The 26,331-nt window shown below is 43.1% G+C and overlaps 2 protein-coding genes across 7 annotated transcripts in view; one reads left to right on the top strand and one right to left on the bottom strand.

Moving 5' to 3' along the window:
* The window catches only part of LOC140847204 (uncharacterized), an 87,893-nt gene that overhangs the window by 13,830 nt on the left and 47,732 nt on the right, over positions 1 to 26,331 (bottom strand). The gene's annotated exons all lie outside the window — the stretch shown is intronic.
* Positions 716 to 7,221, top strand: LOC140847199 (uncharacterized). Of its 6 annotated transcripts, none has more exons than XM_073226723.1 (3): positions 716 to 975; positions 3,789 to 3,915; positions 5,347 to 7,221. In XM_073226723.1, the coding sequence occupies exons 1-3, from the start codon at positions 943 to 945 to the stop codon at positions 6,804 to 6,806; spliced, it is 1,620 nt and encodes a 539-aa protein (XP_073082824.1). In that variant the 5' UTR covers positions 716 to 942; the 3' UTR covers positions 6,807 to 7,221. The 6 variants fall into 6 exon arrangements, with proteins under 6 accessions (XP_073082824.1, XP_073082826.1, XP_073082823.1 ...); XM_073226725.1 differs by having other exon boundaries at positions 716 to 1,438; XM_073226722.1 differs by lacking the exon at positions 716 to 975 and adding an exon at positions 1,692 to 2,010.

The following is a 26,331-nucleotide window of genomic DNA, read 5'->3' as shown; positions in this document are numbered from 1 at the left end:
TGGAGTAAGAAATACTATAGAGATAAACCGTTGTTCCTCACTGAGTTGGACACAATCAGTGGCTTTACAGGCAGGAACCAGGAACAGAGCTCCGCTTTTGTCTTCCTGCTTTAGAGCAGTCCACCATCCCTTTCCTATCGTTTTTGTCCTGTCCCAGTGTGGTGTCTTACTCTTTTGTTCTTTACCGAACATACTGAAATTCACAAAGCTGAGTCTAACGTGTCGGGCTACACCGGAAGAGAAGAGGAAAATGATTATTAGGTTCCAGCTGAGAGTGGGCACATTTTATATTTGAATGATTCCACGCAATGACATATGCTTTTGGCTCTATAATCATTGGCAGCAACTGAAATAATACGTTTAGACTCCGGAATCTTGCTGAACTTCAAAGTCTGAAATCACGTCTCTAAAACCTTGGGTCACCAGCTGCAGACACTTCTCAGAAATCTGAGAACACCCGCCTTAAGGAGGAGTCAAGCATTTCCCCTGCCCTTGGAGAATAGGAGCGCGGACTCACAGCACCTCTTCCAGCGCCCTTTCACCCTGTAGGAACAGGTGAGGGGCGTCCTACTTCTAGGCTTGGCGAACGGTGGGAACTACTTTACCCAGAGGGGCTTGCGGTGGGCGCCGTTGTGGTGAGCCAATAAAAGCTCAGGAGATGGGCAGTTCCGGGAGCACGCAAAACGACCGAGCGCGGCTTCCGGCGTCCTCCCCGGGGCGGTCGTTTCGGGGGCGTCTGGGTCTGTGCGCTGGGTGACTGACGCCGTACCTCCGGGTCGGGGTTGAGAACGTCCGAGAAGACGCGCGGTCCCCGCCGCAGGGAGGCGAGTGTGAGGCCCGCGACGTCGCCCGCGGGCCCCGCGGCAGGGCCGGGATCGCGCGTGCTGCGCCCAGGTCGCCTCCTGTGCTCTGCGCGCGGCCCCGCTGCTCCCACAGAGTCCAATGGCGGCGGCTGCGCCGAGGGGCCCGCCTCAGGTACCTACCCGTCCCCGGGCCTCCCTGCCCGTGACCCTCGGGCCCCGAGTGCGATTCCCTGCTCACGGCCCGCCGCCCAGGCCCCGGGCCCGGGACGAAAGGCGCGCGTGGGCGGGGCTCCTGTTCTGAGCGCAGCTGGGACGGCGCGTGGGGCCGGTTACGGGCGGGGGCACTCGGGAAACCTGGGATCAGTCGTGCGTCTTAGGGGACAGAGAACTGAGAGGGAGTGGCGCCTGGAATGGCAGGCTAGCCTCTTAAGGCGGCTGGGAGCCATCGAGAGTGGTGAACAGAAAAGGCCTCGGCTGACCTGGTCTTCTGAAGGTTTATCAAAAGCCGCACAGAGGAACAGACTGGAAGGGGAAATAATAAGAGGCACAGGGGTATTTAGTCCTTGTACAGTGCCACACAGCTAATAAAAGTCCGCACCGAGGACCGAGACGCGGAGACGAGGCAGACATCCAAGGTGAGCCTGGCTCCAGGCGTGGGCAAGGGAATGGGGAAGCCCGGAGCCCGTGGTGCGTTTCACGATCGCCCGTCTCTCAGAACGTCCCTCTTCACGCTGATTATTACCAGTACAGCGGCACTGGGACCCTGCAGCGTGTTCCAGAACGTACTGGTCCTGATCCTGCTCTTGAACTCTGTAACTGTGGTGTCCTGGGACTCTTACCCTTCCAGGCCTTGGGCCTGGGGACCCTGAGCAGATCCTAATCTCAAGGTCCGCAGGCAGGGTCGGGGTTTCATAGAGTGGTCCCTCTTGCTGACAGCCAGCGGAATGAGGTGTGGGGCGAGGATGCCCCGGGTACACATGCCTGTGTGCAGGTGCGTGAGGGGGAGACTGAGCCGGTTCAAAGGAACCTTCCCTCCCTCTCTCATATGAGCACAGAACAGTGGGGCAGGACTCAGTACTGGGGTGGCTCCCTCAGAGCTTGGTGTGTGTTCTGCTGGTCTCGGGAATGCTTTGGAGCAGAGGAGGGAGGTGATCTGACTAGCTCTTCCCAGGCGTCCTGTGGCTGCAGCATGGACAGCGGACAGCAGGTATGAGGAGAATGGCAGGAAGACCCGGGAGGAGGCCACTGCGGCAGCCCAGAGGGTGTGGACGCTGCGGGCCAGTTGGGGGGATTGGAAGTCGGAGAGAAGGTCGAATTCTGTATCATTCTTTTTTTTTTCCTGTCTTAGTAGATCTTGTATTTTGTCATTAAGAAGGTAAGAGAGAAGTCAGGGATGACTAAGGTTATTGGAAAAGTTCAATGACTGTTTGGGTGGAAGCCTGTAGTATGATTAATTTTTGCTCAGGATATAAGTGATGGTTTCACTGTGTTGAGTGTGTGCGATGTTTTGAAGAACAAATTAGTAGAGTGGGTAGCTGGCCAGACAGGTATGAAAAATTGGTGGATAGTTTGCGGACCAGGGTGGAGCGGTGTGTCTAAGCTCAGGCCACCTAAGCAAAATTCCTGGGAAGTCCAAGATCGAAGCACTGGGAGATTTGTTTCCTGGTGAGGGGCTCTCTTCCTGTCTTACAGATGCCTGCCTTCTCACCTTAACCTCACATAGCCTTTCCTTGGCCCAGCAAAGTGGAATGAGCAGATGTCTTCCTTTGCTCCTAAGGGTCACACCCTTATGACCTAATCTAAACCTGATTACTTCCCAGAGGCCCCACCTCCAAATAACATCGTACTAGGAAGTAGGCCTTCAACGTTGGCATTTTAGGGGGATGCATACATTCAGTCCACAGCACTGTGGGTCACATTTCGTGGAATAATCCTGATGATGTTAATAGCAGACCAGGAAGTCTGAAGGTTGGGTCTCATGCTTGGGCACCTGGTGGAGGTGATAGACATGACAGACAGAGGAGAGAAGTGGCACTGGGAACAGCGTGGAGGAGACGGTGATCTGGCAGGTGGCTGAGGCTTCTGAGCATTGCGCGCTGCTGACACACAGGTAGAGCCTTATATAGGAGTAACTGAGGCAAGATGACAGGTCAGTCATCCTGCTTATTCATGGCTGGGGGAGGTGGTGGGGGCCACCAGGATTTTGTTGTGTCAGGAATTTGAGTCGGGCAGGAGGGTTAGTTAAGCAGCACACATGGGCATCTGGAGAACTGAACCTGGGCTGCAAAGCCTCTGGGACTGGGTTTTGGAATGAGGGTGAGGAAGAGAGGAAGGCTGTGACTGGTGAGAAATCAAGTGCAGTACAAGTGGGAAAAGGTCTTGGTTCTATGAGATGCACAAGTGTTTGTGGGGGGCTGAGGTGGAGGCGAGTAATAGAGCCACAGCAGGAAGCCTTTAGAGCGGCACGCTGCACTGCCACGGCCAGGGGGACCATTGGCGGTCTGGGGTGCTACCAGGTCCTGTTTGACGTAGGAGGGACAGGGCAGTGCGTTTGGTGCAGGGCAGGGAAGAGGCAGTAACCATGAGACAGACATTGGTAGAGTGATGTCCAGGCCGGGAGATGTGAACTGGCGGCCTGAGTGCTCTGGCATTGAGGATATAAGTGTGAAGTGTGAGCCCGACCCATTGGCTCTGTCTGAGAGGCATGACGGGGGAGACTGTAGGACTGCCTGGCCGGAGGGAGTATGTCCCTGCAGGCCGGGCCCAGAGCTTCGGTGCTGCCTGCCTGCCTGCCTGCTGTTGCTGTGGTTGGATACGGGGATGAAAGGGCCCAGGAGGAGACTGCTTGTCAGTGGTGCCAGACCCTGATGTCTCCTCTGAGATGGGGAAATGAGGAGGGTGAGCAGAGGGCAAATGAATGAGTGGGTGAACGTGGGGTCCTAGGAGAAAAGTTGATCATGGAGTGAACTGTCCCCATTATCGCAGGGCTCTGTGACCTTTGAGGACGTGGCCATTTACTTCTCCCAGGAGGAGTGGGGCCTCCTTGATGAGGCACAGCGGTTCCTATACCACGACGTGATGCTGGAGATCTTTGCACTTACAGCGTCCCTGGGTAAGGCCTTCATATTCCTCCCAGTGTCCTTAACTGGTCCCTCCCCGTCTCAGAGGCAGCTCTGTCCTTTCCACAGCCAGACCATGGTCTGTGCTGACTTCCCCCACTCCCTTGGAATGTGTGCTATGGGTGCCAGCCCGAAGCCTTGTGCACCCCTCAAGCAGCCCTACCACCTGCAAGGTGCACAGCCGAGGATCTGGGAGTCCCAAGTCTGGCAGGCAGCCTAATGGATGTCCCCTAGCTTGCCTTCTCCCTGGCAAGGTGACTGTCCAGATCCCTGGAACCTTCTGCCCCATGTTCTGCCTCCTCCTGTTTTTTTTTTAAAGTTGACCTTTAATTGAGACATATAACATCGTATTAGTTTCAGGTGTACAACATAGTGATTCTATATTTGTATATATTGTACAATACTCACCACAGTAAATCGTTAACATTCATCACTGTACAGAGCCAAAAATTTTTTTATTCGGATGAGAACTTAAAGGATTTCCTCCTGACTGCATGTGATAGGAATTGAAAGCAATATCGTGGTCACTGTGGGCTTTTCTTGAAAGACGGCACTTTGAGATTTTACTGTAATGGGTCTTTCCTTTCTGTGCTCTGCTGATTCCAGAGTTGCTCTGGGTCTGTGCTGGCCACAACCTGTGTTGTCTTTCCCTGAGGACTTGCTTCATTCAGGTCCCATGTACTCACACAGCCGGATGTGCAGGGCGAGCCCTGGTTACTTCACAGAGTGGACATGCCAAGATGGTGTCAGGAGGCCTGGCCCTGGTGCATGCCAGCTGAGGGAAGGCATGACATCATAGCTGTGTTCACATCATGCCAGGACCCTGCCATGTGTCCACCAGTGTTTTGGTGCGAGTGCCACTGGCCACATCACTTTCTTGTGCATAATTGACTTTTTTGTAATTTCTCCTTTCAACTGTGACTTCCAGTCCCTGGCTGTCCCCACGCTTCTGACCTCCGTGTATCGCTTATCCTGTCTGCTGTACAGTCTGCAGTTCTCCCACAGTGATCCACACACAGAGTGTTGTATGCACATATTTTTAGGTACTCCTTGAACACCATGTACTCAGTTCTGAGTGTATTTCCCTGTGCCTGGACACAGCCATCCTGCATAGCATGGCCATGTCCCTGGCTGACAAGGTCCCTGCTGAAGGCTGTTGTTAGGCAGTGAGTCAGTCATCCTTCCTTTGCTCCGTGTGTGACACCCATATTTGTGTGCCCTGTATCCCAGAACGTCTCCCTTATTCTGTGATCTTTAGAGGCCCTCTACTGCAAAGCGGCCCTCCCTTCAGATTGCTGCCCATGAAAACATTCCCATGGATTCGTTCTTTGATTTAAATGTATGTGTACGGCACACACATTTTTGTTGACTTCTCCCTCCCACTGACGTTAACCTTTACCGTATTAGCATTTCTCTGCCTTCAGATTGTTTGTGTGGAGCAAAGGATGAGTTGCCTTCTGAGCAGAGTGTTCCTGTAGAAGATGCCAGGACTTCCATGGCAGGTCCATTGACTGAGAAGACCCATCCTTGTGAGAAGTGTGTCCCAGTCTTGAAAGATATTTTACACCTGACTGAGCTCCAAGCAACATATCCTGGACAGAAACCATACTTGGGTGGGATATCTAGAGGCTTATGGTTCAGTGCAAACCTTTGCCAGTACCAAAAGTGTGACAGTGGAGAGAAAATCTTCAAAGTACACATGGACAGGGACTCACTTGTGACAAGCTGCAGATTCCATGTGTCGGGGAAGCCCTTCACTTGTGGGGAGGGTGGAATGGACTTCTCAGCTCTATCAGGCCTTCTGCAGCACCGGGCCACTCCCAATGGTGAGAAACCACATGGCAGCATCAAGCATAGGGAGTCCTTTAACAGTGGGAAAGGTTGTAACAAGTGGGTTGAATGGAGGAAAGTATTTAGCAACCCTCACACACTTCACCACCAGAGAGTCTGCACTGGAGATGGTCTTGATGAATGTAGCAACTATGAAAAAGCCTTCCGCTGCAAATACAAAGTTATTCAGCACCAGGAAGTTCACACTGGAGCAAGGCCATATGAGTGTGGTGAATGTGGGAAATTCTTTACCCACAAAACCGCCCTCACTTTACACAGGAGAGTTCACACTGGAGAAAGGCCTTATGAGTGTGGTGAATGTGGGAAATTCTTCAGCCGCAAAAGCCACCTCTTTCGACACAGGACAGTTCACACTGGAGAGAGACCTTATGGGTGTGGTGAATGTGGGAAATTCTTTAGTCGCAAATCCTGCCTCACTGAACACAGGAGAGTTCACACTGGAGAAAGGCCTTATGAATGTGGTGAATGTGGGAAATTCTTCAGCCGCAAAAGCTGCCTCACTCAACACAGGAGAGTTCACACTGGAGAAAGGCCTTATGAGTGTGGTGAATGTGGGAAATTCTTTAGCTACAAAGCCTCCCTCATTCAACACAGGACACTTCATACTGGAGAAAGGCTTTATAAGTTTATTGAATGTGGGAAATCTTTCAGTGAGAACTCTGTCCTTGTTCAACACCAAAGAATTCACACTGGAGCAAGGCCTTATGAGTGTGGTGAATGTGGGAAATTCTTTACCCATAAAACCGGCCTCACTCGACACAGGAGGGTTCACACTGGAGAAAGGCCTTACAAGTGTGGTGAATGTGGGAAACTCTTTAGCCTCAATACCTGCCTCTCTAGACACAGGAGAGTTCACACTGGAGAAAGGCCTTACGAGTGTGGTGAATGTGGGAAGTTGTTTAGCTACAAAGTCTCCCTCATTCGACACAGGACAGTTCACACTGGAGAAAGGCCTTATCAATGCAATGAATGTGGTAAATCCTTTAGCCGGAGTTCTGCCCTCCTTCAACACAGGAGAGCTCACTTGCAGTAAATGTGGGAAATCCTTGAGTTGAAAATCTGACCTGTCAACACCAAAAATTCACACTGGAAAAGGCCTTAGATACTCAAAGAGAATTTGCTCTTTCCGTATTAAGTGTACCTGTTTGGGGAAAAACCTCTGTGAGAAACCACCTGTGTGGGATTCACATATACAGTATAACAGTCATGTGAGTACTTCCATCTGACTTGATTTTTTATAGTTCATGATTTGTGGTCAAAACAGAAACAGTTTCTGTGGTATGAGTGCCCTTGCATTGTTCCCTATGTAAGAACTTGTTCGCTATGCTTCAGAAGATTGGAGACTGTTGAGAGTTGGATTTGATGCTTCTGCACTGAGTTCCCTATACAGAATTTTATCATTGTTAACCATTTGATCAATAAATATGAGAGGTCCCCTCTCAGCACCACTCTTGTGCTGTTATGCCTTCAGTCCCTTTTCTGTTCCTTTCAGGTCTTCACTAACTCATTGTTCTCCTCCCTTATCTGTGGGTCAGAAGCAGGGAGGGACCGACAAGTGGCGCCCAAACAGGGACTATTGAAAATCAGAGCGGGGCCAGGTGAAACTCAGAGTGGGGAAGCTCCGCTCCGGGCACCCCTTAAAACGCACAGTGAGGAAAGCTCCGACGATCGTGGACCCCTTAAGGCTCCCAAGAAAACACGCGTAGGGTCAGGATTGAGACGTTAGGGACCCTATAATGGGCCAAAATGAAACTGAAGCAGCTATACTGGAGGATTGTTTAAAATTACTCCATGCCTTCCTAAAAGTATCAGGAGTGAAAACTTCTAAAAAGGACTTTGCTCAACTTCATAAATATATTAGAAAGTATTGTCACTGGTTGCCACCACAGGGGACCCTTACACAAGCTGATTGGGATAATGTATTAAGAGGCTTTAAAAAGGCTCACAGAAGGGGATGTTATCCCTGTGCCTGTCCGGTGTTTATGTGATCTGATCACTCGCCTTGCAGCCTTTGCAAACGCCCCCCCCTCCCGTCTGAAACCAAGTCAGACACACGAGTGTGAGAACTCTTGGATGATGTGGTGAAATCAAGGAAGCGATCTTCATCCCCACATGCATCTGACTCCTCGTCCTCCTCTTCCTCTTCTTCAGAGACTGACGATGAGAGTTCTATTCGTTCCTCTTCTGAAAAATCCGTAGCCTCTGTTCCTGCTGCGTCTGCCTTCGCGGCAGGAGTACGTAAAGCCCAGTGGGAGGGTGATATAGATGCTTACCTGACACCCTTAGTAGCACCAGTTAATTTAACTCCTTTGGGGCCAGGTGAGGATCCTGATATTCCACCAGGAGGGGTCAAAGCACTTTACACACCTATTCCTTACAAGACATTAAAAGACTTTAAACAGGCTATTTCCTCTTATGGTACTAATTCTCCATATGTTGTGGGTCCCTTGGGGTTGGCAGAATAGGAAAGGATGATTCTCATGATTGGGATTTATTGGCTTATACTTGTCTAGACTCTTCTGAATTTTTACAATTTAAAATGTGGTGGTATGAGCACAAGCTTTGAGAAATCAGCATGCCAATCCTCCAGTTCTTATACCTGCTGAACAACTAGCAGGACAAGGAGATTGGCTTCAGTTAGAAACACAAGCTGGGTACGATGACACGGCAGTAACACAAGTACGTCTGTGTTGCCTAGAAGCCTAGGGAAAAATACAAGCAGCTGGAAAGCGTGCCTTACCATTTAGTAAAATTAAACAGGGCTCTTCAGCCTATATGGAATAAATGGCCCTCAGCTTATATCATTCATTATATGGATGATATTCTTATAGCTCTGCCTAAGCATTTCTCTTTGAACAATTTCTCAGTGAAACAAACTGGATTAACACAATGGCGATTAGAAATAATCCCAGATAGAATACAAATACAATACCCAATGAATTATTTGGGGAACAAAATTGAGGAAAATTCAATAATCACTCAAAAAATTCAAATAAGGAGAGATCATCTTAGAACTTTAAATGATTTTCAAAAGCTCTTAGGAGATATCAATTGGATCTGACCATTATTAGGAATTCCTACTTATAAATTACAACATCTTTTCAATTCCTTAAAAGGACCCCCAGATCTTAGTAGCCCTAGATACTTAACCTCAAAAGCTGAGGAAGAACTGAAGTGGATAGAACAACACACACAAAAGGCTCGATTATCAAAAATTGACTTATACAAACCCTTCCTCTTATTAATTTACTTTACTCCCCATTCTCCCACAGGATTGCTCTATCAATGTGACGGTTGGTTAAAATGGGTATTTTTGCAGTATCAAACTAAACCCTCCTTACAACCTTACATTGACAAAGTAGCCTCCATTATCCTGAAAGGACGACAGAGACTAAGACAGATGACTGGTCAAGACCCTCACTCCATTGTTCTTCCATTATCTAAACAAAATATTGTGCAAATATTTCAAGAAAATACTCATTCGTTGCACTTTCTGATATTTTTAGGAAATATTGACTGTCATTACCCTAAGAATAAATTATTTTCCTTGTTTCAGCGCCATGAATAGATCCTTCCTCAAAAAAGTCCTAATCCATTATGAAATACTGTTACCTGTTTGACAGATGGTACAAAATCTTTTAAAGCAGCCTATACAACTTGTTCTGGTTTGTGAAAAACGTCAAACGTCTTTCACTTGCGCACAGCAAAATGAGTTATATGCTGTATTGGAAGCTCTGCAAGATTTTCCAGGTCCTCTTAACATTGTCACTGACTCTGCTTATGCTGCCTTTATGTTCCTCTATTAGAAACCGTGACATTGGGCACCATAAAATCTACTAACACTTTATTTTCTCAATTACAGGCATGTATCCATCAACATCTACTTCCTTTTTCCTCACTCATACATGACCACATTCTAATTTACCAGGTCCTTTATCATACTGTAAAGACAAAGTAGAGAAGCTTGTTTCTTTGGTTAATTACTCAGCAGCTCAACGCTATCACGACCTGACTCATGCTCCCTCCTTCACTTTTCAGACACGTTTTTCACTCTCTGAATCTGAAGCTCAAAATAGCTTGAATTCTTGGCCAACCTGTTCTCAAATTAATTCTCACAAGCTGGAACCGTTCCCAGGGGAACACGTCCTAATGCCCTCTGGCAAATGGATGTTCCTATTGTTCCTGAATTTTGGAGCTCTTAAACATATTCATGTTTCCATTGACACTTATTCTTCTGCTTCCTGGGCCACAGCTTTAACAGGCAAACGATCTCATCATGTTATTACTCATCTTTTACAAGCGTTTGCAGTACTAGGCATTCCTGCCACCATAAAAACTGACAACACTCCAGTTTACCTCTCCTCTGTGCTAAAGAAATTTTTTCAGCTATATATATCTGTGGGTCAGAAGCAGGGACCGACACACCTGCTTGAATCTTATATCTGGATACCACACACTTGAGTATCTCCATAAATTTCAATGATGTAGGGAGCATGTGTAACCAACCCAGGGTCTTTGCAAGGTTTATACTGTTAGTTTCTGTGACAGAAGCTGTTTTATCTCTATTACCTGGCAGGTCCACACACTATGTGTTGGTCACCATCCTAGTGTGCTCAGCAAAGCTGACCTTTGTGCCCTCCCATTGGTTGGAGGAAGTCATGGGAATCCTGAGCTCTTGTGGGGTCTTGTCCTTTCTCTCTGACAAGTTAGGGCAGGGATCTGACCCTGTGTTACCTCTGAGAACACTGTCTGGGTTCTGCTGGCGGCTTGCAGAAAAGCACTGACTCTTAGAGACACAGTTGTCTCAGGTAGTGCTTGTGATGGGGTTTTCCATCTTCCAAGTCACCAAACCAGAAACTGCCTGTTACACATGGCACTGCTTTGTGCAATAATAATGGTCTTTGGGCACTTTGAATCCTGGAAATTCTCTAAACTGTGTGGGGTAATTTGAAAAAGTAATAAGGCTGCCAACCTGAACAATAAACAGCTTTCATGGGGATCCAAATGTTGGGTGCCTCAGAAGGGACAGGATGACGGCCAAATATGGAGGGCTCCAGTTTTTACCTAGTTTGTGTCGCTACCAAGGCCTCCTAGGGAAGACTGCACTGTGGTCTACATTTTTTGCCTGTTGCCAGAGGCCTGTGACCTCAGAGGTCACCCTGAAGAACGGGCAGTTGTGACAACCTCCTGTGCTTCTGGAGATTGAAAAGGCAATATTTTCTTTTCTTGCTGAAGTTGCTATTATCTACTTTTTGTGTACACTCAATACAAAAATGCCAAAATGCAAGTGTAAATTTGGTGATGAACTTCCAGAAGAGTAAATAATTAAATGTGGTAAGAATCCTTTTCAAGGTCTTTGTGTGACATGCAACTATTCATTTAATGTTGAAAATGACGGGACAGATATAGAGCAACATAAACAATTAAGCATGAGAGATGTATAATTTCCTCAACCAGTATCAAAGCAAGTGAAAACTAATTTTTACAGAGAAATTTAGATTAAGGAGGTAAAATACTATTAGGAGAGGTTGTAGGAAACTTCCACACTGTCTATGATCAATCAGCTCATACTTCTGTTGAGCCTCTGTCTCTCTGATCAACGTTCAATGGACACAAGAACAAAATAATCTGGAAGTGCCAACTGTAGAAGCCACGTTACAGTCTATCGTGGAAGTCCCACTGAGATATGGTCTGCATTGCCTGTCACCACAGACCCCAGCCTCCACCAGGTGTGGTACTCACAGAAGTCCCTTGTACCTTGCTGTTAAGGGCAAGTCAAGTCCCCAAAGATGTGGCAATCAGCACTTGTCTAAACATTGATTTGCGTTGAGATTCATGGCTTTTCATTCTCAGATTGATACCTGTTTTGTTATTGGTTCCAAGATGTTTGGGATCCTTTGGGGATCAGGCTACCCATTTTCAAACATTTTGGCTATCTTATGAGTTATTGTTTTTCTGAGCTGTCTTAAAGTGTTCTTTGCCATAAGTGGAACCATGGGGTAAAGCACAGGTACTGCCCTGTCAGCCTGTTCCTCAAGCTAGCCTCACAGACCAGTGGGTTTGCATTTCTCACTCTACTGGCAACTATGGGGACAAACTTGCTCTTAAGAAGCTGAAGGCCTTTCCTCTCAGATCAGGAAGAAGATAAAGATGCTCACCCTCATCACTTTTATTCAATACAGAATTGGAAGACCTAGCCAGAGCAATTAGTCAAGAAAAAGAAATTAAAGGCATACAAATTGGAAAGAAAAGAGTAAAATGGTCACTTTTTGCAGGAGACATGACACTATATAGAAAATCCTAAAGACTCACACAAAAATGGTTAGAAGTGAGGGAATTTGCCTCCCACAAACCACCTCTGCACGGTATTTTAGAGGAACTGCTTCAGATGGGAGTGACCCTAAAAAGAGCACAGATGAAAACACCCAACATATGAAAAATGGAGGAGGAGGAATAGGAAGGGAGAGAAATAAAGAAGGATCAGACAGTGTTTATAATAGCTCAATAAGCGAGTCAAGGTAGACAGTAAGATACTAAAGAAGCTAACCTTGAACCTTTGGTAACCACGAATCTAAAGCCTACAATGGCAATAAGTACATATCTTTCAATAGTCACCCTAAATGTAAATGGACTGAATGCACCAATCAAAAGACACAGAGTAATAGAATGGATAAAAAAGCATGTCCCATCTATATGCTGATTACAAGAAACTCACCTGAAACCCAAAAACATGGACAGACTAAAAGTCAAGGTATGGAAAAAGATATTTCATGCAAACAACAGGGACAAAACAGGTGTGGTAGTACTAGTATCAGACAAAATAGACTTCAAAACAAAGACAGTAACAAGAGATAAAGAAGGATATAACATAATCTTAAAGGGCTCAGTCCAACAAGAGGATATAACCATTATATATATGCATCCAACACAGGAGCACCAACATTTGTGAAACAAATACTACCAGAATTAAAGGAGGAAATAGAATGCAATGCATTCATTTTAGGAGACTTCAACACACCACTCACTCAAAAGGATACATCCACCAGACAAAAAATAAGTAAGGACACAGAGGCACTGAACAACACACTAGAACAGGTGGACCTAATAGACATCTACAGCACTCTACATCCAAAAGCAACAGGATGTACATTCTTCTCGAGTACACATGGAACAGTCTCCAGAAGAGACCACATACTAGGTCACAAAGAGAGTCTCAGTAAGTTCAAAAAGATTGAAATCCTACCAACCAACTTCTCAGACCACAAAGGTATAAAATTAGAAATTGTACAAACAAAGCAAAAAGGCTCACAAACGCATGGAGTCTTAACAACATGCTCCTAAATAATCAATGGATCAATGACCAAATTAAAATAGAAATCAAGCAATATATAGAAACAAATGACAACAACAACACAAAGCCCCAAACATCTGTGGGATGCAGTCCAACAGTCTTTAGAGGAAAGCATATAGCAATCCAGGCATATTTAAAGAAAAAAGAACAATCCCAAAAGAATAGTCTAACATCACAATTCTTGAAATTGGAAAGAGAAGAACAAATGAGGACTAAAGTCAGCAGAAGGAGGGATGTAATAAGCATGAGGGAAGAAATCAATAAAATTGGGAAGAATAAAACAATAGAAAAAAATCAATGAAACCGAGTTGCTTCTTTTAGAAAATAAACAAAATAGATAAGCCTCTAGCCAGACTAATTAGTAGAAAAAGAGAATCAACACACATCAACAGAATCAGAAACGAGAGAGGAAAAATCACTATGGACCCCACAGAAATACAAAGAATTATTAGAGAATACTATGAAAACCTATATGCTAACAAGCTGGGAAACCTAGAATAAATGGGCCACATCCTAGAAAAATACAACCTTCCAAGACTGGCCCAGAAAGAAACAGAAAATCTAAACAGACCAAGGAGCAACGAAATTGAAGTGGTAATCAAAAAACTACCCAAGAACAAATCACCCGCACCAGATGGATTTACCTCAGAATTTTATCAGACCTACAGAGAAGACATAATACCCATCCTCCTTAAAGTTATCCAAAAAACAGAAGAGGAGTGAATACTCCCAAACTCATTCCAGGAAGCCAACATCACCCTAAAAACAGGAAACACCCCACCAAAAAAGAAAACTACAGACCAATATCCCTTATGAACGTAGATGCAAAAATACTGAACAAAATATTCACAAACCGAATCGAAAAATATATCAAAAGGATCATACACCATGACCAAGAGGGATTCATCCCAGGGACGAAAGGATGGTACAACATTCGAAAATCCATCAGCATCATCCACCACATCAACAAAAAGGACAAAAATCACATGATCATCTCCATAGATGCTGAAAAGGCATTCAACAAAATTCAACATCCATTCATGATAAAAACTCTCAATAAAATGGGCATAGAGGGCAAGTACCACAACATAATAAAGGCCATATATGAGAAACCCACAGCTAACATCATACTGAACAGCAAGAAGCTGAAAGCTTTTCCTCTGAGATCAGCAACAAGACGGATGCCCACTCTCTCCACTGTTATTCAACATAGTACTGGAGGTTCTAGCCACAGCAATTAGACAAAACAAAGAAATACAAGGAATCCAGATTGGTAAAGAAGAAGTTAAACTGTCACTCTTTACAGATGACATGATATTGTACATAAAAAACCCTAAAGACTCCACTCCAAAACTACTAGAACTGATATCGTAATTCAGCAAAGTTGCAAGAGACAAAATTAATACACAGAAATCTGTGGCTTTCCTATACACTAACAATGAACTAATAGAAAGAGAAATCAGGACAGTAATTCCATTCACAATAGCATCAAAAAGAATGTAATACCTAGGAATAAACCTAACCAAGGAAGTGAAAGACGTATACCGTGAAAACTATAAGACACTCTTAAAAGAAATTAAAGAAGTCACTAACAAATGGAAACTCATCCAATGCTCCTGGCTAGGAAGAATTAATATCGGCAAAGTGACCATCCTGCCAAAAACAATATACAGATTCGATGCAATACCTATGAAATTCCCAACAGCATTCTTCAACGAACTGGAACAAATAGTGCAAAAATCCATATGGAAACACAAAATACCTCGAATAGCCAAAGAAAACCTGAGAAGGAAGAACAAAATGGGGAGGATCTCGCTCCCCAATGTCTAGCTCTACTACAAAGCCACAGTAATCAAGACAATTTGGTACTGGCACAAGAGCAGAGCCACAGAGCACTGGAACAGAATAGAGACTGTAAACATTAACCCAAACATATATGGTCAATTAATATATGATAAAGGAGCCATGGACATACAATGGGGCAATGACAGTCTCTTCAACAGATGGTGCTGGCAAAACTGGACAGCTACATGTAAAAGAATGAAACTGGATCACTGCCTAACCCCATACACAAAAGTAAATTGGAAATGGATCAAGACTTCAATGTAAGTCATGAAACCATAAAACTCTTAGGAAAAAACACAGGCGAAAATCTCTTAGACATAAACATGAGTGTCCTCTTCTTGAACATACCTCCCCAGGCAAGGGAAACAAAAGTAAAAATGAACAAGTGGGAGTATATCAAGCTGAAAAGCTTCTGTACAGCAAAGGACACCATCAGTAGAACAAAAAGGTACCCTACAGTATGGGAGAATATATTCGTAAATGACAGATCCGATAAAGGATTGACATCCAAGATATGTAAAGAGCTCACGCACCTCAACAAACAAAAAGCAAATAATCCAATTAAAACATGTGCAATGGAGCTGAACAGACAGTTCTCCAAAGCAGAAATTCAGATGGCCAACAGACACATGAAAAGATGCTCCACATCGCTTGTCATCAGAGAAATGCAAATTAAAACCACAATGAGATATCACCTCACACCAGTAAGGATTGCCACCATCCAAAAGACAAACAACAACAAATGTTGCTGAGGTTGCGGAGAAAGGGGAACCCTCCTACACTGCTGGTGGGAATGCAAATTAGTTCAACCATCATGGAAAGCAGTATGGAGGTTCCTCAAAAATCTCAAAATAGAAATACCACTTGACCCAGGAATTCCACTTTTAGGAATTTACGCAAGGAATGTAGCACTCCAGTTTGAAAAAGACAGCTTTTTTGTATGTTTATTGTAGCATTATTTACAATAGCCAAGAAATGGAAGCAACCTAAGTGTCCATCAGTAGACGAATGGATAAAGAAGAGGTGGTACATATACACAATGGAATATTACTCAGCCATAAGGAAAAAACAGATCCTACCATTTGCACATGGAGGGAGTTAGAGAGTATTATGCTCAGGGAAACAAGCCAGGCAGAGAAAGACAAGTACAAAATTATTTCACTCATCTGTGGAGTATAAGAACAAAGAAAAACTGAAGAAACAAAACAGCAGCAGAATCACACAACCCAAGAATGGACTAACACTTACCAAAGGGAAAGAGTCTGGGGAGATTGGGAGGGGAGGGAGGGGAAGAATAAAGAGGGCATTCTGATTAGCATGTATAGTGTGTGGGGGGGCACGGAGAGGGCTGTGCAACACAGAGAACACAAGTAGTGATTTTACAGCATCTTACTATGCAGATGAACAGTGATTATGAAGGGGTATGTGGGGGGAGTTGGTGAAGGGGCAGCCTGGCAAACATAATATTCTTCATGTAATTGTAGATTAATGACACAAAAAAAATCTGTGAAAATCTGACACTTGCATTTTTGGCATCTTTGAATTTTCAGGCTAAAGGAGTCCCAATTTTAAATGATTTTTGATTGATTATAGTTTGTGATAGTGAAAAAATATGTAAAATTTAAATAATAAGAATTTGATCCAAAATAAAGTCTGAGCAAATCAATATGTAATAGTTAAACATAATAGGCAATCATTTTCATTTGCCATTTTTGGTCATTAGTGAGAAAAGCATGCTGAGTTTTCTTTCTTTTAAATAAATATAATCTGTTCCTATACATTATGAGCATATTTTTCATTCCTAATCTGATTAATATCAGTACCAGGGATTATTGGTAGTTTCCTCTTTTTTATATTCTGTATTTAAATATTTTCTTTAGGTTTCATTTTAATTTGCTTCTGGCAAATTTCTGATTTCACTACTTTGAATTTATGAAATCACATGCCTTCTGGTCTGTGCGACATGTGGTGATGATTTGTCCTACCCCTCATTGTAACAACCCACCAGTACGTTTTTACTAAGAGGATCTGTCATTTAAAAAAATTTTAGATCTAGTATGTTTATTTCCTAAACCACTCTAATGTGCCACATGAAAGCTTACCTTTTTTCAATTAATACTCAATTATCTTAATGCTGTACATTCAGTAATTTTCTTGCTATTGTCTTAAGTTCACAATGAGTTTTTCCTAAACATCTAAATACAAATCTACTAAAGAGTTCTATAACACATGCCATACATAGGATCTATTAATAAATATTGCCCTCAAGATAAGGGACACAAAAATAATTGGTATCTCTCCTGTCCTCAGCATTACTCCATAGGGAAAATTACATGTTGTGGCAAGAAAAAAAAATAATACACATATATGCATTAGACAGGAAGAACTAAAATGTGTCAGAGTGGTGCCATCCATCCATCCTGATGTGGACCGCCTGCTCACGTAAAGTCCCTACCCGTGTGTCTCCTCACCCACACCCTGCTCCTGCTCTGTTCTCTTTTCTATAAAGCCTGTCAGCTTCTAACATACTATGCAACTTACTAAGTTAGGAACACTTCTGACTGTTCCCCTCACCCAGAATGTAAGTTTTTTGAGAACAAAGTCATTTTGATGTTTTGTGCATGTTCATCTCAAATACCTAGCAAAGTGCCAGACACACATAAAATCATTTCTTGGAGCACTGAATGTCACCTTAACTTTCTTACCCATTTGTGCATTCTGTTGCCTGTCCTATCTTCACTAATTCACTGCCCTCCCTTCAGATTCAAGTTCCCTAAGTGCTGTCAAGTATGGAAGAGAGACATAATCAGTGGAAAAGGTGATTAAGAGGCAAGCTAAGCCCCATGCTCAGCTTCCTTCCCTTTTCAGATTCAGTGTACTGTTCACCTAGATGGTAGGCTCCCTCCCTGCACAAGGGCAGGACTCATGTCTGTCACCCAGGTGCCCCACCACCCGGTGAGCGGTCATGTAGGACAAGGATGGAGGTCTCCTGACATCACGCAATCACAGCAGCAAGAACATAGTGTGACCCTGCACCGATCATGTGAGTGAAGACTGTAAGGAAAGAACTGGAAGTTGAGGGAACAAACCCTAGTGTTCCCTTCATCCAATGGAAATCCTGTCCCTTCAGTTGGGACAAACTGGGGCCCCTGGGAAGAACACTTTGATGAGACCCAAGCTGTTTCCAGAGGGGTTTCTCCAACTCTCTTGGACCCACTGGCCCAGCCACAGCTACAGGACATACACACCATGCTCCCTCCAGATAGGATGGAGGAGGCAGGTCCTCAGTCAATTCTCTATCCCAATGAACAGAAAAGGATGCACACTATCCTGAAAATAGGTGCATGCCCACCCTGAAGATGTGACACAGGTGTATAGTCTTAACAGGCTATGAGCAAGACTCCAAGTCAGGAAATGATAGCTTTCTATGTAAGTAATTCTTAAACCTGAGTTCTCACTGACTATCTTGTAAAGCTTAAAAATTAGTCTCAAAAGGGGAGCCAAGATGGTGGCGTGAGTAGAGCAGCGGAAATCTCCTCCCAAAACCACATATATTTTTGAAAATACAACAAAGACAACTCTTTCTAAAAGAGAGACCAGAAGACAAAGGACAACATCCAGACCACATCCGCTCCTGCGAGAACCCAGCGCCTTGTGAAGGGGGTAATATACAAGCTCCTGCCCTGCTGGACCTGAGCGCCCCACACCCCAGCCACGGGCGAGAGGAGAGGAGTTGGACCGGGTAGGGAGAGGGAGCCCAGGACTGCTAAATAGCCAGCCCTAGCCATCCGCGCCAGAGCGCAGACACCGTGCATGCGCGGGCTCCTGGATAATAGGGAAACAGGACAGTAAGACCTGTGAGCAGGTCCCCACTGCCGGTGCCATGGGGACAAAGAAAAGCGAGTGCTTTTCGGGAGTCTTAAAGGGACAAGGACCCCATGGCTGGACGGAATCGTCCTGGGACACTCAGTCCAGCAGCATGGAATCTGGGGAACTGTGGGCAAGCTAACCCCCTGGGCAGCAGGGAGCATGGAGGCCCCTCATGGAGATAAATAGCCTCCCTGCCGATTCTCCTGCAACGTGGCTCCACCATATCGATGTAGCAAACGGAGGCAGGCCACGCACCCAGCTACCGCGGAGATAAACTCCATAGCAGCCGGGCAAGAATCAGAGGCCCTGTCTGCATGCAGGTGCTCAGCACAAGCCACTAGAGGTCGCTGTTCTCCCAGGAGAGGAAGGCCACAAACCACGAAGAAGGGAAGTTCTTCCAGCCATCACTCGTACCAGCTCTGCAAACTATCTCTATCACCATGAAAAGGCAAAATTTCAGGCAGACAAACATAACAGAGACATCACCTGAGAAGGAGACAGACCTAACGAATCTTCCTGAAAAAGAATTCAAAATAAAAATCATAAACATGCTGACGGAAATGCAGAGAAATATACAAGAGCTAAGGGGTGAACTCCGGAGGGACATTACAGACATCCGGAGAGAGACTACAGAAGTGAAACAAACTCTGGAAGGATTTATAAGCAGAATGGATAAGATGCAAGAGGCTACTGATGGAATAGAAACCAGAGAACAGGAACGCATAGAAGCTGACACAGAGAGAGATAAAAGGATCTCCAGGAATTAAACAATATTAGGAGAACTGTGTGACCAGTCCAAAAGGAACAATATCCGTATTATAGGGGTACCAGAAGAAGAAGAGAGAGTAAAAGGGATAGAAAGTGTCTTTGAAGAAATAATTACTGAAAACTTCAAAAAACTGGGACAGGAAATAATCGAACAGACCACGTAAATACACAGAACTCCCAAGAGAAAGGACCTAAGGAGGACAACACCAAGAAATGTAATAATTAAAATGGCAAAGATCAAGGACAAGGAAAGAGTGTTAAAGGGAGCTAGAGAGAAAAAGGTCACCTATAAAGGAAAACCCATCAGGCTATCATCATACTTCTCAACAGAAACCTTACAGACCAGAAGAGAATGGCATGATATATTTAATGCAATGAAACAGAAAGGCCTTGAACCAAGGATACTGTATCCAGCACGATTATCATTTAAATATGAAGGAGGGATTAAACAATTCCCAGACAAGCAAAAGTTGAGGGAATTTGCCTCCCACAAAGCACCTCTGCAGGGTATTTTAGAAGGAATGTTCTGGACGGGAGCATTCCTAAGACAAAACAGATGTCACCAGAGAAAATAAAATCACAGCAAAAAAAAGCAGACCAACCAAATACTAACTAAAAGCAAAAAAATAAATCAACTACCCACTAAAAACAGTTAAAGGAAACAGGAAAGACCACAGAATAAAACAACCAACATATAAAGAATGGATGAGGAGGAATAAGAAGGGAGAGAAGAAAAGAATCTCCAGACAGTGTATATAACAGCTCAATAAGTGAGCTAAGTTAGGCAGTAAGATACTAAAGAAGCTAACTTTCAACCTTTGGTAACCATGAATCCAAAGCCTGCAATGGCAATAAGTACATATATTTCAACAGTCACCCTAAGTGTAAATGGACTGAATGCACAAATCGAAAGACACAGAGTAATAGAATGGATAAAAAAGCAAGACCCATCTACATGCTGCTTACAAGAAACTCACCTCAAACCCAAAGACATGCACAGACTAAAACTCAAGGGATGGAAAAACGTATTTCAGGCAAATAACAGAGAGAAGAAAGCAGGGGTTGCAGTAGTAGTATCAGACAAAATAGACTTCAAAACAAAGAAAGTAATAAGAGATAAAGAAGGACATTACATAATGATAAAGGGCACAGTCCAACAAGAGGGTATAACCATTCGAAATATATATGCACCCAACACAGGAGCACCAGCATATGTGAAACAAATACTAACAGAAGTAAAGGAAGAAATAGAATGCAATGCATTCATTTCGGAAGACTTCAACATGCCACTGTCCCCAAAGGATAGATCCACTGGGCAGAAAGTAAGTAAGGACACGGAGGCACTGAACAACACACTAGAACAGATGGACCTAATAGACATCTATAGAACTGTACATCCAAAAGCAACAGGATACACATTCTTCTCAAGTGCACATGGAACATTCTCCAGAAGGGACCACATACTAGCTCACAAAAAGAGCCTCAGTAAATTCCAAAAGATTGAAATTCTACCAACCAACTTTTCTGACCACAGAGGCATAAAACTAGAAATAAATTCTACAAAGAAAACAAAAAGACTCACAAACACATGGAGGCTTAACAACATGCTACTAAATAATCAGTGGATCGATGACCAAATTAAAATGGAGATCCAGTAATATATGGAAACAAATGACAACAACACAAAGCCCCAACTTTTGTGGGACTCAGCGAAAGCAGTCTTAAGAGGAAAGTATATAGTGATCCAGGCACACTTAAAGAAGGAATAACAATCCCAAATGAATAGTCTAACAACACAATTATCGAAACTGGAAAGAGAAGAACACATGAGGCCTAAAGTCAGCAGAAGGAGGGACATAATAAAGATGAGAGAAGAAATAAACAAAATTGAGAAGAATAAAACAACAGAAAAAATCAATGAAACCAAGAGCTGATTCTTTGAGAAAATAAACAAAATAGATAAGCGTCTAGCCAAACTTATTAAGAGAAAAGGAGAATCAACACACATCAACAGAATCAGAAATGAGAATGGAAAAGTCACGACAGACTACACAGAAATACAAAGAATGATTAAAGTCTACTATGAAAACCTATATGCCAACAAGCTGGAAAACCCAGAAGAAATGGACAACTTCCCAGAAAAATACAACCTTCCAAGACTGACCAAGGAAGAAACACAAAAGTTAAAAAACCAATTATGAGCAAATAAATTGAACCGGTAATAAAAAAACTACCGAAGAACAAAATCCCCGGGCCAGACGGATTTACCTCGGAATTTTATCAAACATACAGTGAAGACATAATACCTATTCTCCTTAAGGTTTTCCAAAAAATAGAAGAGGAGGGAATACTCCTAAACTCATTCTATGAAGCCAACATCACCCGCATACCAAAACCAGGCAAAGACCCCACCAAAAAAGAAAATTACAGACCAATGTTCCTGATGAATGTAGATGCAAAAACACTCAATAAAATATTAGCAAACCAAATTCAAAAATATATCAAACGATCATACACCATGACCAAGTGGGATTCCTCCCAGGGATGCAAGGATGGTACAACATTCGAAAATCCATCAACATGATCCACCACATCAACAAAAAGAAGGACAAAAACCACATGATCATCTCCATACATGTTGAAAAAGCACTTGAAAAAATTCAACATCCATTCATGATAAAAACTCTCAGCAAAATGGGTATGGAGGGCAAGTACCTCAACATAATAAAGGCCATATATGATAAACCCACAGCCAACATCATACTGAACAGCAAGAAGCTGAAAGCTTTTCCTCTGAGATCGGGAACCAGACATGGATGCCCACTCTCTCCACTGTTATTCGACATAGTACTGGAGGTCCTAGCCATGGCAATCAGACAAAACAAAGAAATACAAGGAATCCAGATTGGCAAAGAAGAAGTTAAACTGTCACTATTTGCAGATGACATGACATAGTACATAAAAAACCCTAAAGACAACACTCCAAAACGACTAAAACTGATACTGGAATACAGCAAAATAGCAGGATACAAACTTAACATGGAAATCTGTAGCTTTCCTATACACTAACAATGAACCAATAGAAAGAGAAATCAGGAAAACAACTCCATTCACAATCGCATCAAAAAGACTAAAATACCTAGGAAGAAACCTAACCGATGAAGTGAAAGACCTATATCCTGAAAACTACAAGACACTCTTAAGAGAAATTAAAGGGGACACTAACAAATGGAAATTCATCCCATGCTCTTGGCTAGGAAGAATTAATATCATCAAAATGGCCATCCTGCCCAAAGCAATATAGAGATTTGATGCAATCCATATCAAATTACCAGCAACATTCTTCAAAGAACTGGAACAAATAGTTCAAAAATTCATATGGAAACACCAAAGACCCCGAATAGCCAAAACAATCCTGAGAAGGAAGCATAAAGTGGCAGGGATCTCACTACCCAACTTCAAGCTCTACTACAAAGCACAGGAATCAAGACAATTTGGTACTGGCACAAGAAGAGAGCCACAGACCAGTGGAACAGATTAGAGACTCCAGACATTAACCCAAACATATATGGTCAATTAATATTTGATAAAGGAGCCATGGACATACAATGGGGAAATGACAGTCTCTTCAACAGATGGTGCTGGCAAAACTGGACAGCTACATGTAAGAGAATGAAACTGGACCATTGTCTAACCCCATACACAAAAGTAAATTCGAAATGGATCAAAGACTTGAATGTAACTCATGAAACCATAAAACTCTTAGAAAAAAACATAGGCAAAAATCTCTTAGACATAAACATCAGTGACCTCTTGTTGAACATATCTCCCCGGGCAAGGAAAACAAAAGCAAAAGTGAACAAGTGGAACTATATTAAGCTGAAAAGCTTCTGTACAGCAAAAGACACCATCAATAGAACAAAAAGGTACCTTACAGTATGGGAGAATATATTTGTAAATGACAGATCCGATAAAGGCTTGACATCCAAAATATATAAAGAGCTCATCCACCTCAACAAACAAAAAACAAATAATCCAATTAAAAAATGGGCAGAGGAACTGAACAGACAGTTCTCCAAAAAAGAAATTCAGATGGCCAACAGACACATGAAAAGATGCTCCACATCGCTTGTCATCAGGGAAGTGCAAATTAAGACCACAATGAGATATCACCTCACACCAGTAAGGATGGCAACCATCCAAAAGACAAACAACAACATATGTTGGCAAGGTTGTGGAGAAAGGGGAACCTTCCTACACTGCTGGTGAGAATGTAAATTAGTTCAACCATTGTGGAAAGCAGTATGGAGGTTTCTCAAAATACTCAAAATAGACTTACCATTTGACCCAGGAATTCCACTCCTAGGAATTTACGCTAGGAATGCAGCACTCCAGTTTGAAAAAGACAGATGCACTCCCATGTCTATCGCAGCACTATTTACAATAGCCAAGAATTGGAAGCAACCTAAGTGTCCATCAGTAGACGAGTGGATAAAGATGTGGTATATATACATGATGGAATATTATTCACCCATAAGAAGAAAACAAATCCTACCATTTGTATCAACATGGATGTACCTAGAGGGTATTATGCTCAGTAAAATAAGCCAAGCAGAGAAAGAGAAATACCAAATGATTTCACTCATCTGTCGCGTATAGGAACAAAGGAAAAACTGAAGGAACAAAACACAGAACCCAAGAATGGACTAACAGGTACCAAAGGGAAAGGGACTGGGGCGGATGGGTGGGTAGGGAGGGACAAGGGTTGAGGGGAAGAAAGGGGGTATTATGATTAGCATGCCTAATGTGGGGAGTGGGAGAAAGGGGAGGGCTGTGCAACATAGAGAAGACAAGTCGTGATTCTACAACATTTTGATATGCTGATGGACAGTGACTGTAATGGAGTTTGGGGGGAGGACTTGATATAGGGGAAAGCCTAGTAAACATAGTATTTTTCATGTAATTGTAGATTAATGAAAATAAAAAGGAGAAAGGAGGATTACTCCCTGATAGGATAAAACTAACTGCAAATCAACGATTAATGCATGTTTTACATATCCTTAATTCTGATCTTTTAAAGGGTGTCAGATGATCAGCTATGGAAGTACATTTTTCTGATAATATTCCTTTACCTTTAAAAAGAAAGCAGTTCCTGTGTGGTGATATCCAATAGGATCTTCACAATGGTATAAAGGTCATATCAAAGTTTGGGAAAGGGTTTGTTTGTGTTTATAGAGAGGATCAACGCCTAATTTGGCTACCCAGAAAATGAATTAAGATATGATATGAAGAACTTCCAACATCAACATAATCTGGAAGAGTCATTCCAGAAGATGATCATCAAAAAACTTCTACAAAGATCCTGGCACTGTTGCAGTTGTAGCTGCATTCATCCCACTGCTTCCTGGACTTGTCATTGGAATGAAGAGGGAGATATCTAAACTGGCCTGAAGGAAAACAAATTTGACTGGATCTATATTGTTGGAACTCAACCAAGAATTATGAGAAGTGCAAGTTGCAGTGCTCCAAAATTGTACAACTATAGACTATCTACTGTTAAAAGAACATATGGGATGTGAACAGTTCCCAGGAATGTGCTGTTTTAATTTTTCTGATTTTTCTCAAACTATTCAAATTCAGTTAGACAATATCCACCATATCATTGATAAGTTTTCACAAATGCCTAGGGTGCCTAACTGGTTTTCTTGGTTTCACTGGATATGACAGGTAATTGTAGGTCTGCTTTTGTTATGTAGCTGTATTCCTATTATGTTAAAGTGTGCATGCAATTTAATTAGTAATTTAAAACCTACACATGGTTATGTTACTCTACAAGAAGATATGTCAAAGAAATTATCAATTACCCATGTTTTCTTCCGTCTGCTACTTCTATAGCTTTTCTTCTTCCTTCCTAATTACGACCCTTTAGTAGAATTCATGCCTCATATTGAAAATCACCGAGTATCATAATTCTTCCAAGTGGTAAAGACACCTCAAGACAAATGCTGGGCATAAAAGCCACAGGGCATAAATCTGCAAAGAAGTAAAAACCTATCCTTTTCAAACAATACTGCTTCTCTCCCACAAACCAACTTTACATTTCCCTGTATGGCCCCGGAAGATGACTGGTTAGCCAGAGACGGGTAAGATTCCTCAAGGGAGGAACAACCTAAGACAGGCACAGCTGCAGGGAGGCCATCAGGTGAGAAATTGGGAATCAACAGAGATGAGGCTTAGAACCTCACCCCCAACCCTGTTTTGAGAGAAATCTTCTGCATCCGTGGATGTTTTGTTGCCCACGTCTAGCTTGGATTAATACTTAGTCTATAGGCACAGACCTGATCATCTACATTTGCCCTCTTACAGCACTGCATTGTGTTTTCTACCTTTATCTTGCATCTACCTACCACTTCAGCATTTTATTAAAAAAAAAAATAAGGGAGAAATGTGGGCTTGATATATAAATCAAGTATAAAAATCAAATGAATAATATCTGACTTGATTGTTTACAGTTCATGATATGTGATAAAATGAAAGTTTCTGTGATATGACTTCCCTTATACTGTTCACCATGTAAGATCTTGTTCATTATGCTTCAGAAGATTGGAGACTGTTGAGAATTAGGCTTGGGGTTGATTAATGATTGTGCTTTGAGTCCCTTACACAGAATTTTATTGTTGTTAACAGCCATTTGATCAATAAATATGAGATGCCCTCTCAAATA

Source organism: Manis javanica, chromosome 17, assembly GCF_040802235.1.
Source record: "Manis javanica isolate MJ-LG chromosome 17, MJ_LKY, whole genome shotgun sequence".
NCBI classification, from domain to species: Eukaryota; Metazoa; Chordata; class Mammalia; order Pholidota; family Manidae; genus Manis; species Manis javanica.
Note: the sequence above shows the minus strand (reverse complement) of the source record. Positions and strands in the feature narration are given on the sequence as shown.